General features: G+C 41.4%; 1 protein-coding gene and 1 long non-coding RNA gene across 3 annotated transcripts; one reads left to right on the top strand and one right to left on the bottom strand.

Moving 5' to 3' along the window:
* Positions 1-1,090: 1,090 nt before the first annotated feature.
* Positions 1,091-13,342, top strand: LOC133471519 (cell division control protein 42 homolog). 2 transcript variants are annotated; one of them, XM_061761128.1, is made up of 7 exons: positions 1,091-1,250; positions 2,116-2,220; positions 2,844-2,916; positions 2,985-3,094; positions 3,169-3,366; positions 4,074-4,194; positions 12,827-13,342. In XM_061761128.1, the coding sequence occupies exons 2-6, from the start codon at positions 2,116-2,118 to the stop codon at positions 4,161-4,163; spliced, it is 576 nt and encodes a 191-aa protein (XP_061617112.1). In that variant the 5' UTR covers positions 1,091-1,250; the 3' UTR covers positions 4,164-4,194; positions 12,827-13,342. The 2 variants fall into 2 exon arrangements, with proteins under 2 accessions (XP_061617112.1, XP_061617111.1); XM_061761127.1 differs by lacking the exon at positions 12,827-13,342 and having other exon boundaries at positions 4,074-6,211.
* Positions 10,860-14,231, bottom strand: LOC133471520 (uncharacterized). The gene is made up of 3 exons (XR_009786230.1): positions 13,570-14,231; positions 13,325-13,444; positions 10,860-11,624 (listed from the first exon to the last, which is right to left on the bottom strand). It is a non-coding gene; the product is annotated as an uncharacterized LOC133471520 (long non-coding RNA).
* Between the last annotated feature and the right edge of the window lie 298 nt (positions 14,232-14,529).

A 14,529-nucleotide genomic window follows, 5' to 3' on the forward strand; every position in this document is an offset into this window, starting at 1 on the left:
TCAAATTGAGCGTCAAAGTGACAAAAAAAAAAAGGAGGACATCAGCACTACTTGTAAAAAGAAAAAAGGACTCAGGTACAAGTAGAAGTATTGATGCAACTTCCTATGTGAAAGACTGCAATGTACCAACGTACAGAAAGTTAAAAGTATTTTTTACAGTCATTTTGATAAATGACAGTAAAAACGTTTTCCACAAGATTCAACTAAACGGAATAGAACAGTTTTCCCATCGTAGGCCACCTCTAGAAAATGATTCTATTTTTATTTTCTATTATATAAATGACAGCATAAACTCAAAATCCCGAGATATGGACAATTATTATTATTATTAACTGAAGAGAATGCACAAAATGAGCAGTCCGATATTTGTCTCCCTCTAGTGATCGCGGACGATATCGCTTGCCGGTGATCACCTTTGAACCACTTACTAGTAATAAAGGTATATAAGGAATGTGCTAGTCATACTGATATAGTTTGCAATTGTTTACATTTTGCCACCTGACTGTACAAATAAATGAAACGGCAAAAGTGAAAACCTTTCGCAGAAATGAATCAGCTTGTCAATCAAGGCACATATCATTTAAATAAACTTAAATGATAATTATTATTATTATTTTATTTTTTATTTTTTTAAGTCTGCACTTTTCCTGACTTCCTGACTCCGCGTGGGCTCGGAAGCTGTCTCCGGAAAGCACTCGAACGCAGCAGGATACTTTCCGTGTCCGGAGGGACTGTAGGAATTTTCGTAGTTTCACCGATTTGCTGACCAGCAGCCCTCGTTTTTAGGACACAATCGACTAATTAAGGGATTTTGTCCACGGAAAAGCAATAAGTGCTGCTAACGAAATACTATGTGTGTTTCAGTGTGTAATTGTCTACATTTTACTCACGCTTTTTAAGCTATTAAATTACAACACCGGTATAAATAAATGAAACGACAATTGTTTGCATTGGTTTCTGTGAAAATTTAAATCATTTTAATTAAATGAATCGACTTGTCAATCAAAGGGATAGCGTTTTAAAAACAGGGTCCAGTTCACTTATTTGATGAAGTACAAACAAGTCCGGCGCTACGTAAACGCAACACATGTCACATTTCCTGATTTCCGCGCTGGGTCGGAAGCTGTTTACGGAAAGCACTCGAACGCAGCACGACTGTTTTCAGTGTTCCAGCGGCTGAGAGGAGTCGAAGTCGTCGATGTAAATTGTCGTTTTTAAGGACACAATCTACTCATTAAGCTACTCAGAAAGTAAGTGTGGCCGAGTAGAATCGCGAACCAAACTGTTACTAGTTGAACAGCTAAAGGCAACTTGTCACCTCTGTTAGCTTGTCAAAACGTGTTTACATGTTGACGCGTCGCTCGTTCAAAGAAAACAAAAGTCACAAAACACTAAAGTGTCAATATTGTGTTTAAAAGTATTTTCTCTTTAAGGTTTGGAAACACTTTTTTGTTTGTTTTTTTAAATTGTTGTTGTGGGTGTGGACTAGGCGGATGTGACTCACCTAGCGAGCCTAACATTATCTTTTAAGTGTAATTACTTTGTTACCTATAAATGACATTGGATTTTGTTACATAACGCTATACGTATATGTCTTTGTAGTCGAGAAGTATGATTTTTCTTTTCCTCATATATATATATATATATATATATATTTAATGATTATCTTTTTTTTTTAATTATTTATTTATTTATTTCCCCCCAAACAATGTGTGCTCGTGTATGTCAAACGTTGGAGCAACAACTGCTGCTGCTGACACAAATGCTGAGCTCGTCACGAAGATCATAATAATGAGCTAATTATGGCCAAACAAAGGCAGCCAATGACAAGCTGCGTTCCATTGCTGTTAACACTTTATTGGCAAATGTGAAAGTGGACTCTCACTCCTTGTGCTCACTTGGTCATCGTCATTTGTTTAGTTTTTAATATTGCGCGGTTCGCCCGTATCGTTCAAACCGTCTCAACTTCAAGTCTCGTCTTCCGCATTTCAATACTTCAATTCAATCCACAGCAACTCTGAAAGCATTCGCATGCAATTTCGACACCAATGTATTTCTGTAGTTGCTATTCACTACCATTCATTTGAGTTATGATTGATCTTTTCTCCCACTCAGATGCAGACCATCAAATGTGTGGTGGTGGGCGACGGCGCCGTGGGGAAGACGTGCCTCCTCATCTCCTACACCACCAACAAGTTCCCGTCGGAATACGTCCCCACGGTCGGACACAACGCTGTCTTTCTTTTTTTTTTTTTTTGGTCGCAGGGTTTTTCCTGGCTCAAGTTGAAGGCAGAGGTCTTGCCAGTGTGATCATTAGCACAGGTGCGAGAAATCGCATGCGCTCGGCCCGAAACGAAACTCCACAAAGTTGTCCGACACATTTGTAGTGGGAAAGACAATTGGGCATTTGTGGTGGAAAAGTATGACTTTTTTTTCCCTCAAAAATATAAATTCATCAAAATGTTCACCTTTCAAATATTTTAATCAAAAAAGACTATTTAAAAAATTTTTTGTCTTTAAAAGTATTTTTAAAAATGAATTGAAAAATCCAACTTTTTTTTTCAAAGATACACGTTTTATCCTGAAAAATAAAACTTTTTTCCCCACTTAGATTTTTTTTCTCTCAAAAAATACACCAGGTGGGTATTTTTTGTTTTTTGTGAAAAAGACTCCCTGTTTTAGAATTTGTTATTTTTTTTTCCCCTGAATTTTTTTTGGACTTTTTCAAACTGCTAAGTGACTCTCCTTTGTTTGTCGGTAGCCCCAAGCAACGCTGCGACCTCCACATTCAACGTTGACCCTGTAGTCGCCTAACACATGACGTCATTCTCCCCTGTGCGCAGGTGTTCGACAACTACGCCGTGACGGTGATGATCGGCGGCGAGCCGTACACTTTGGGACTCTTCGACACTGCGGGTAGGACAACGGCATTTTTGAACGGCGGTCGCGCCGCGCTTTGTTGACGGCCGCGTCTCCCCCCGCAGGCCAGGAGGACTACGACAGGCTGCGACCGCTCAGCTACCCTCAAACCGACGTCTTCCTCGTCTGCTTCTCCGTGGTGTCGCCTTCTTCCTTTGAGAACGTCCGCGAGAAGGTTCGGATCGCGTTTCAAGTTTTAGCGAACGTCTCCCCGATACAAAATTCAAGAGTGAGCCTTTCTCGTCACAGTGGGTGCCGGAGATCTCCCACCACTGCCCGCGGACGCCGTTCCTGCTGGTGGGGACTCAAGTGGACCTGAGGGACGACGGCACCACCCTGGAGAAGCTGGCCAAGAACAAGCAGCGAGCGCTGACCGTCGAGATGGGCGACAAACTGTCGCGGGAGCTCAAGTCCGTCAAATACGTCGAGTGTTCGGCGCTCACGCAGGTTGGTCGTCAGTTCACATCTTAGTCAAATTTTATGGAAAAAGCAAATCGTCACCTTTCTGAAATAACGGCCCGTCATTTTTGGGACCTTTTTCTTTTTTTTTTTTTCTTTTTTCTCTCTCGAAAGCATCTCCTCCTGATGCAAAAATTGCTTACGTTCTCAAGTGAGTACATCATTCTTCACCTGAATTGAAATTATAAAATAATGTATTCTATTTTTTATCTTTTTTTTTGTGTTTTCTAAATAACAAATTTAAGCCATTAATTTAGGAAGGTGATGATGAAATGTCAGTCACATTATACAGAACAAGTTTTTGTTTTGCTTTTCCCATTGTGGGATTTGATATAGTTGGGTTACACCAAACTAACTTTGAAATTGTTTTTCACCCCAGTATTAACTTGCACAAGCAAAAAGTACTGAAACATTCAATAGTTGGACATTTCAAATGTACTCGTGGTCAAATTAAGTTCACCCGTAAAGGTCATAGTGCATTTAAACCACAAAAACATGGCACGATTGTCAAGGAAGAAGCAGATGAGCACAAAGAGAGGAAATGGGTGAAAATGAAGGAGATAGTGTTGATAGTTTGAGATTTTGAGGCAATGATCAATCGTCCCAGAGTGCATTTGTGCATTTCCACCACCGCCCCCCAAAAAATGAGAGTTTTGTTGAGACTGCGTTTAATGCCGTCGTGTGTTCTTGCTCAGAGAGGCCTGAAGAACGTGTTCGACGAGGCCATCCTGGCGGCCCTGGAGCCTCCCGAGGTGAAACCCAAGCGGCGCTGCGTCCTGCTCTAAGACGCCGCTCGGCCCGGGCGGAGGCGGCCAGGTGAACGTGGGTGGGGGTGGCGGGTTCTCGGGGGGGGTTCTTTGAATGGACGCGACACACGAGGAGGCGGCTTTGTTGTTGCCAACTGGGAAAACATTTGAAGGAAACCTTTGAGGTCATGGAGACTTGCCTCAAAAAACTAAAACCACACTTAACACTTTGCAAAGTCACTCATCTTGCCGTCTTTTGGCTTTTGTTCACCTTTTCAACTCCAGAATCTTCCGTGGTTCCAACGTGATTGTGATGTGAACGCAAACAAAATTTGGATCAAAGCTTTTAAGAGAAAACTTTCAGTGCACTTTACTGAATAACCTATCATTATGTTTTAAATCTGTGTTTCCCAACCTTTATTGAGCCAAGGCACATTAAAAACAAAACAAAAAATCACGGCACACCACCAAGCATTGTTTTGCCTGTCACTATATGTCACTGGCTTACATAAAGGACCAAACATACATTATTTGAAACAAATAAATATTTGGGAGCAATTAAGCGAAAATCTGGTTAGTTGTTCACAGCGCAGTAGTTGGGGATCACGTCGCAAAATCAGCATGCTATCCACAAAAAGATGAATTTTCTTTTGCCGTGTCTACATGAACATTGTGTGTGTGGACGACTTTTGTGTCGTGCAGTGGTTCTCAAACTGGGGTCTCCGGACACCTGGAGGTCCATGTGCCGTATCTTGGGGGACAGCAAAATAATTAGCGATAATCTATGTATATTGGGTTTAGTTTGAATGCAAATATATATAATATATGTCATAGCCTTAAAAAAAGTGTAAACCAATGATGCTTCACTACTTGAGCTTTGGGCCAATTAAAAGCTCAGCCTTAATTGTGACATAGAAATCTGACTTCCCCAAATGAATTTATTTATTTTATTTTATTTTTTAAGAACAAAAGATGTACTTTTACAGCAGTAAAGTTGTATTTTTTTCAACAATAAACAATAGTATATTGTATCGTCCCTACCAAGAAAAAAGGCCTAGCATTACGAGAATAAAGTTGTATTTTTGAAATTCACTTTCTTCCCTCGTTAAACTTTGACTTAAATGCATAACATAGCATTACGATTGTATCTATAAAAATACAACTATATTTCTGTAAGATTAGGACTTTTAACACTGACAAAATCAGTCTTTTTTTTCTTCTTCTTGTACACAGATGTTATTTTCTTAAGGCTTTTTTGTCTTATAATATTACAACTTTTTCTTTAAAAACAAAATCTGAATTTGTTATTGTAATGTTACTTGTTTTGTGTAATACAATAACCTTTTATCGATTATAGGCATTTTTTCTATTCCCATGGCATTTAGGGGTACACATGGTAGTTGTGCAACTTGTGTTGAGTTCGTATTAGGATTATGAGGACCCCAAAAAGTTGAGAACCCCTGACATCATCATGTCCCTTTTTGTTTTTCTTGAGTTTGAGCGCTTTGGTGGCAGGATTAGACAGGAGGAGCGTTCCTCATTGAAAACTTGACAAGACCACACAGTTACAGGTCATCGCACACCTGAAATATTTAGCCTAAAATTAGCTTGACAGTCCCAAAAAGTCAATCCTTGGCCATTTAGGCAATTGCTTAAAAATGTGTGATATAGGTGGGTGGGGGGGGGGCAGGGGGCGCAAAAGACAAAGTGCAATTTATCGGGGGTTCACTGTTCTCATCCCTAGTGCAATACCATTTAAATACCTAGTGAGGAGGAGCTAAACTTGAGCCAGTAGACCTTTTGAATCATGGGTGCTGTAGTAAATAAATTGTATTAACGTACAATACATACAGATATGTATTTTTTTTTTGTCATACAATGACAGAAATTTGATCAGTTTCTCAGATTGGAATTGTTTTTGTTTTTGTTTTTTTAAGCCGGTTAGAAGTGTTCTTGTAATTCAGAATATATCTCTTGTGTTGATTATTCTCTTTTGACTGTGACCGTTATGTGCCAACTTGGACGCAAACAAGCTTCTTCAACAGTGTTTCAGCTCCTGGAAAATAAATTAGAAAAAAAACACTTGACTCTTACTCTTTCACATTTCTTCTTACAAAGGCGATCGACACATTTGTTTTCACTTTTTGTTAAGTTTTATCTCTGCACATAAGCGGCAAGGCTGAAAACCAACATTGAATGCCCGTGACCTTCAATTCCTCAGGCAGCACTGCATTAAAAACCAGTATCATTGTGTATAGGATATTGCCACGTGGGCTCAGGAAGACTTCAGTAAGTGACCATTTTCAGTTAACGCAGTTGGTCGCTACAGCTACAACTGCAAGTTAAAACTCTACCATGCAAAGCGAAAGCCATATATCAACAACACCCATAAACGCCACCGGCTTCTCTCTGCCTGAGATCATCTGAGATGGACTGACGCAAAGTGGAAAAGTGTGTTGTGGTCTGACGAGTCCACATCACAGATTGTTTTTGGAAGTTCATGGATGCCGTGTCCTCCAGGCTAAAGAGGAAAATAGCCATCCGGATTGTTATCAGCGCAAAGTTCAAAAGCCAGCATCTGTGATGGTAAGGGGGCGTGTTAGTGGGTAACTTGCACATCTGTGAAGGCACCATTAATGCTGAAAGGTACATACAGGTTTTGGAGAAACATATGCTGCCATCCAAGCAATGTGTTTTTCAGGGGTGTCCCTGGTTATTCGGCAAGACAATGCCAAGCCACATTCTGCACATGTCACAACAGCGTGCCTTGGTAGAAAAAGTGTGCGAATGCTAGACCTGTCTCCCATTGAAAATGTGTGCAGGCGCATTATGAAGTGCAAAATACGACAACTGAGACACCGGACTGTTGAGCAAATGAAGTCGCACATCAAGCAAGAATGCGAAACAATTCCACCTACAAAACTTCAACAATTAGTCTCCTCAGTTCCCAAACGCTTATTGAGTGTTGTTTATAGGAAAAATGATGTAGCACAGTGGTGAACATGCCCGTCCCAGCTTTTTTTCCATGTTGCAGGCATCAAATTCAAAATAAGTGACTATTTGCAACAACAACAAAACGAAGTTTACCAGTTCAAGCGTTAAATACTTTGTAGTGTATTCAATTGAATATAGGTTGAAAAGGATTTGCAAATCCTTGTATTCTGTTTTTATACAACCTACCATCTTCATTAGGATTGCAGTTAGTATAATGAGAAATATTTGAGGGTGAAAAGAGGAAGTGATTAATGCAGTACCATACAGTGGACTCTAGGGGGCGGGGCTTCCCCGTGTTTGAGCGCGTACAGTATGCAAATGAGCCGGCTTCATTTTGATTGGCAGTCTAAAATGGATACCAGGCCATTGTCCACGCCGCTTCCTGCTTCCCATCATGCATCACTTCCCCTCCCCCCCCCCCCCCCAAAAAAAAAAACCATTAATTTCGACTTTTAAGCACATACTGGTGTGTACAACTACAGTATTGGTTGAAAGATGATGTCTGACCTGATTAAGGTAGATTTTGAATGTTCAAAAGGATTAGGAATGGTTCCAATTGCAACGTGACAAGTGGCTGACATCTGTGTGGAATTTTCTTAAAATATAGACAAAACTCCTTTTAAGTAAATTCACAAAAAAAGAATTGACTAAAGTACATAACCCATTATAGTTTTCGGCTCTTATTAGCTTATTTGTGGATATTTTTAACTGAAACTTGTCAGCCAATCGGAGAAGGGCTTCCCCGAGTAGCAGACGAAACCAAATGGTCGAGGAGATACGTTGAGAAATAATCAAGTTGAACAGTTTTACTCTAATATGAAAGCATTTTTGACCAGATTTTCAATAGTCGATATCAGACAAAAAACGTTCTCCGGAACTCGTCATCTGATTTTCAAAATTCTTGCTGCTTTGTAGTCAGGTTGAAGTGGCCATTCCAACCAAACGTGGCATTTTGACAGATTCTCATTTTGGGGAAATCTTGTCATAGTGCTAACACAAAACCTCCAGGCCTCCACTGTAAAGCAAGAAATAAATGTCAAGAAAAGCCTACTCAAACATCTGAACTTTATTTGGGGTTAATCAGTGGCACTTTAAATGGTGGCAGTCGTGTGCTAACTCACTTTTAGTTTGAACTTGTAAGGGGGTGTGCACACTTGTGCAACTTCATTTTCTTAGTTAAACTTACGTCCCATCGTGAAAAGTTTGAATTTTTTTTAGTTGTGCATTAATGTTGCAATTCTTTTTTCTTTTTTTTTTTTTAATTGATTGATCTTGGTCTCATTTTGGTGTAATCACAAAAATCTGGTGTGTAGACTTTTTATATCCAACGTATAAGACAGAGGAAAGTTTCGATTTCAGCTCGTGTGATTGGTCGACGATTGGAAAGTAACCTTTGTTGTGCGTGTGGGTGCGTTTATGTGAGAGTGTTTGTGTGTCACCAGATGAGTCAACTTGGCTTTATGTGGCGGCCATCTTGTCTGGCTGCTGATTCAGCCTGTGACACTTTTCCACTTTGGCGCCTCCTCGCTGGTGAACATTATGGGATGTCCGCCTGACCTCATTATAATCACGTTGCCATGGGTGACCAGTTTAAAGGAGGCGGGTGGGTGGGGGCGGTGTGTGTGGGGGGGGTTGGGGGGCAGTTGAGTGTTGCATCATGGGACAGAAACCTGACCTCGCTGATTTTTTTTTTAAACTTGTCTTTAAGGGCATAAACGCACGCGCACACACATGCTGAATGTAAATAATTGTGTGTAATTTGTGTAGTTGGACACGTGTGCGGCAATGTCGCACAAAATGGCACCTGTGTGTCGACAAAACCACACACACAATCATCTGCGTGTGTGCTAGTGGTGGTGTGCGCGTGCGTAGTTAACTCATGTTTTATCTTTTGTTCCTTCATTAGTGTATGTCCGTGTGTGGTTTTTAGATTGTGTTCCCTGTGTAGTGTGTGTACGTCTTGTGTGTGTAGTTTTAGTCCTTTTTTCAGTTTTTCAGTTTTAGTCATGTTATGTTGTGTTCCTTCAGTAGTGTGTGTATGCCTTGTGGTTGTGTAGTTGTGTGTATGTGATTTTACATTGTGGCTCTGGTTGTGCGTGTGTGAGTGTGGTTTAGTGCATATTTCTACATTGTGCTCCCTCGGTAGTGTGTGTGTGCGCCTTGCGGTTGTATTGTTGTGTGTCTCTGGATGTGTAATCGTGACTGCATTGTGCCTGTTGGCCTGTCATTTGTGTTGTTGTACACCGTGTGCGCGACAGTGTCGTACAAAATGGCACCTGTGTGTCGACAAAACCCGTGAGTGTGTTAGTGTGTGACAAGAAGTTGAATGAAGTCAATGCATACATTTGTGTGTTTGTGTCTGTGTATGTGTATGATGTTGTGTTTATGTCCATCTGTAATTCTGTAATCTCTCAACTGTGTTTGTTGTACATGTGTGTTCTTTTAGTTGTGTTTCTACTGTACATTGTGTTCCATCGGTTGTGTGCGTGTGTATGCGCCTTGTGATTGTGTAGTTGTGTGTGTCTGGATGTGTACTCATGGTTGCATTGTGTCTGTTAGCTTGTAATTTGCGCACTGTATATGCATGTGTGTGTTCACATACACGTGCACGAACGCACACACGGTCATGTGTGACATAAGTGGTTGCCATGCATACTGTGTGACTCTGACTATTATGGGTTGTTCTTTGTTTTGTCACGACGTGCCCTGCTATGGAATGGGAGGGGGGAGGGGAACTGAGTGTGCGTGCGGGTGTAAAGGTGGAGGGATGGGGGGGCGGGGGGGGGGGGGGTTGTGTTTTTATGTCTGCATGTGTTCTGTAGTTGGGGGGGGTCACAAGGGTCGGTGGGGTTCAAGCATTTGCGTGTCGAGCAGGAGATTGGTCGATGGTGTGCGCGTGTGTGTGAGCGCGCGAATGTGCATGAGGAAGTGAAGAGGAGGTATGAAATGGCGCCGTGCATGTACATGCGCATCTCCTTGTCATGTAAAAACATCGTCTTGTACACGCCAGCAGTCGCAGCTTGCTGGATGATTTTACAATTTTTCTTTCCCATACCCCGACTCATATGGTTTCGCTATTGCTTTAATGTGAACTATACTAAAATACACATACATGGACTATTTAGGACTTTCAGGCTCACTACGGACACTTTCATGGAAACGTGTTGTCGTCTTCTACACATCAGTAGCTGCAATTGGTTTGTCTATTTTCCGATTTTTCACTTTTGCTTTAATGCAAACTATATCAGAAACACACTAACTATTTAGCTGTTTTACATTCGCCAATGTTTTTTTTTTGTTTGTGTAAGCGTCATCATCTCCACTTAAATACTTACAATTTTATGGTCATTATTTTTTTGGTTGTTTGTTTTGGTTTTATGTTGACGAAGTTTTAATGTGAACTATTTTGGACTATTTCACTTTTCCATGTTCACTACTGACATTTTGATGTTAAAGCATAGTCTACATGTGAACAGTCCCAACTTTGTTGTCAATTTTACAATTTATCCTTCACATTGACACATTATTGCTTTAATGTAACTATTTCAACAGCCAAATTGTTGTAAATTTTATGATTTATCACTGTCAAACTACTTCAGAATTCCGTGTGGACTATTTCACTGTTCCCTGGTCAGTGCTGACATTTTTATTTAAAACCGTTGAGTACATGTCAACAGCCTTTGACTTTTTCTGTCACTTTTGCCATTTTTTTACGATTGCTTTAATGCAAACTCTTTCAGAATTACGTATGGGCTATTTTGCTATTTGATGTTCACTACTGACATTTATATGTAGAAGCGCAGTCTCCTCCATTTGAACAGATGAACCTTTTGTCAATGTTAGGATTATTCTTTCGTGTTGAGAACTTTTAATATTGCTTTATTGGGGACTATTTCAGAATAAAAGTGGACGGTTTCACAGTTTCACATTCACTACTGACATAAAACTGTTGTCTTCTACATGTCAACAGCCAGAACGTCTTCGGCAATTATAGGATTTTTTTTGTTTTGTTTTCAGTACTGCTTTAATGCAAACTATTTCGCTGTTTCATGTTCACTACTGACGTTTTAACATAAAAGCATAGTTTTCTACATGTGAACAGTGGCAACTTTTTTTTCAAAATTTACGACTATTTCGTGCTGACATCTTGGTTTCAATATTGCTTTAATGTGAACTATTTCAGTAATAGATAGACATGGACTATTTTACAGTTTCACGTTCACTATTATTGACAATTTCCATGTATAGGCTTCATCGTTGACGTGAACCGTCACGCCTTTTTTTCATCGATTTTCCTTTCACGTTAGACCAACTGGACCACTTTGACTCTCACAGTGAAGGCGGCGGGAAAGCAGAAGCGTCTGGGCGGCGAGTCGTGTTGATAGTGCGATGACTGCGTTGGTGGGCGAAGCCAAGAGAGCGAGAGAGAGAGAGGGAGGGAGAGAGAGAAAGGGCTTGTTGGTATTTTCAGCCTTTCAAGTGGCTCCGCAGTTGCACTTGAGGAACCTTAAAGAGAGGAAATGATGATGGCGGGCGGGGGGGGGGGGGGGGGGGGGGGGGGGGGAATTAGTGATTATTATGGAGTGGCAGGCCAAGCAGTGAAGGGAGGGGCGAGTGGGGGGGGGTGCATATTATGGGATGTCTGCATTCTAAGGTGGGGGAGGGGCAGATGCCTTTTTTTGTGCCCGCGACCCCCCCCCCCCCCCCAACACCACGACCACCACCTACACAATGCGAGCATCAGAGAAATATGAACAATCAAATGTGCTGCGAGGAGATGTGAATGTAGCGAGCTGAGCCCACTGTGGAGCTGCAAAGACTGCTGGGAAAAGACAAAGTAGCAAGTACAAAAAACAAATCCAAGTCTTTCTTCACGATTCATCGATTATCAAAATAGTTGGCGATTTGTGGATTAATTGTCGCATCTGTAGTCACAGGTGACCTGAGCCCATCCCAGCTAATGAAGCTAACATGCTAACGCTCTTTAATCACCTGAATATTTGTTGCATTCATTTTACATTTTTTTCCCTAAAATAGGTTAATCGAAGTGCATTGTTCATTACATGCATTTATTATTTATCTCATGAAATAATTTGTGAATTGATTTTTTTTTTTTGTAAGTAATATGAAATTATTAGTCAAATGAACATATTTACATATACATTTAACAAATTTGTATCCATTTTAAAATATGTAAAAACAGGTTAATTAATTAGACTTAAATTAATTATACATAATATAGTAAAATTCCAAATTACCGTATGTTGATCGTAAACCAGACCACCACTTGACCTTACCTTTCACACCTGATTTTTGGTTCCTACCAGACCCCCCCCCCCCCCCCCCCCCCCCCAGTCATCGCAGGAGTATTATGGGATGCACTTTGATTTACATTGTAATCTGACCCTGTCTGTCTGTACCTCCCCATCTCCATGGTGACCAGCGGCAGAGGAGTGCTATTATGGTCTGTAACCCCCCTTCTGACCCCAAAATTCTTTTCTAGTAGGCCTCAGAAATGTTATCATTATGCAACACACACTTTTGCACAAGGTGCTCCGCGCATGTGTATGTATGTGTGTGGGGGTGGTGGTCTTCTCAAGACATGCAAAGGGTTTCTATGACAACTGCCCCTACTATCCTTCTGATTGGAGATTATGTGATGTTACCCCCCCCCCCTAAAAAAGTACACATGAACACTGTGTCCACAGGAAGGAGATAGCTGGGGGAGGGGCAGCCGTGCCAACCCGAGAAAGGAGCGAGAAGAAAGACGACAAGTTGGGCCTGACGGGACAAAGGAAAGTCCGCCAGGATTCAGCTGAAGATGTTCCGACTGCGTGATGATGATGAATGATGAAGCATCTGCGCTCGTCTTCTTCGACGCAACGTTTGGTCGCCAACGACGTCACAAAGCCACGATGTCGCACAGACGTTTGGTCAGAAGACACCGGAAAGACCGTTGTCATGACGCTCCGTCTGTATGTGTTGCCGCTGCGTCTTTGTCAAAGTAGCAGTTGTTTGAAGGTTTACAATTACTGTAACATATGTGCTAATTTCCATTAGCCCGTCGATGGTGTTTCATATTGCATGTTAGCATTAAGATGGGACGTTGATTTTAAAGTAAAGTTTAAATATTACAGTAAACTTCAAAATAAACTTCAACAAAAGTTAAAACTTCAAAACAACCACATTTTACAGTAAACCCTTACCTGTGAGTCACAAATAAACAGCTTGAAGCACGCACGCTTCGCCTCTTATTTAGAGAACTGTGCGACCGATATTTTTCATTTCCTGAAAGTGATGTTAAACGATAGTCTCCCATCTCGTGCCTGCGAGAGAGTGAGAACAAGGATAAAGGAATACTTTTAAAAAGTACCTTTCAATATGTTTGTGCATGTTGTAATAGCTTTAGAGAGTTCACTGTAGTGAAAATTATATAGAGTCCAGTAATTACCTGTAGGGATTACAAGATGGCGGATGACCAGAGGCGCACAGCAGGGCCACGCGTCCTCGTTAGCAGGGCCACGAGTCCTCGTTAGCCGATGAGCACACGCGTGTCTTTTTTGGCCGCAACACGCCAACATGTCTGCTTTCCGCCGCTTGCTCGGCAGCTGAATGTTCTTGCACAGTCAATGGTGGGGTGGGGGGTGGGTAAGCGTATAGGAGCCAGACACTTTTCCCACCATTGACTGCCAGTAGGGAGTGCGCACGTGACACTTCACGCTGACAGCATCACAAGATTGCCCCCCTGCTCCTTAGGTTGGCCTCAGCTAGGCGTCTACCGCACGCGTGATACGGAGTCATGCGTGTGAAGAAACAGTAAACAGTATATACAGTAGATGGACGGATGATGCAAACTCCACAAGCGAAGCCCGGAGCCAAGATTCAAACCCTGAACCTCAGAACTACAAGGCAGACATGCTAACCACTAGCGCTACGTAAAAGGAAGGCGTCATAGTTGGGTGGCAAGGTGATTCAAAAATAGACGTGGTGGAAATTCAGACATAGTTGACATGATAATCGAGGAACTTGCGAACTAATTAGCTTTTCGGTTCCTCGGACGAATAAAGCCGACTAAAAGTGGCCTTTATGTTTTTCTAATTCAAAGCAGACATTTTCTACTTGTGGGAAAATGTCTCCCACAAACCCCATGATGGAGTTTTGGTTCCCAGTCTGTCCTTTTGAACGTCTTGCCAACTTCTCTGTACAACAATTTACACCATCAATCGATTTAGCCTCCTCACCCACAAGTTCCGCTGGATTCATTGAGGTTTATATATATATATATTTTTTTAATGGTGATCCAAAAAATATGTTTGGGTTTATCTGGCAGCGTGACCCCAACAAGTTTTTGTCATGAGTTTCAATTCAACTTAGTGGTTAGTCAATAATTTTCTGGCACCCAGAAGTACTC

Source organism: Phyllopteryx taeniolatus, chromosome 21 (assembly GCF_024500385.1).
Source record: "Phyllopteryx taeniolatus isolate TA_2022b chromosome 21, UOR_Ptae_1.2, whole genome shotgun sequence".
NCBI classification, from domain to species: Eukaryota; Metazoa; Chordata; class Actinopteri; order Syngnathiformes; family Syngnathidae; genus Phyllopteryx; species Phyllopteryx taeniolatus.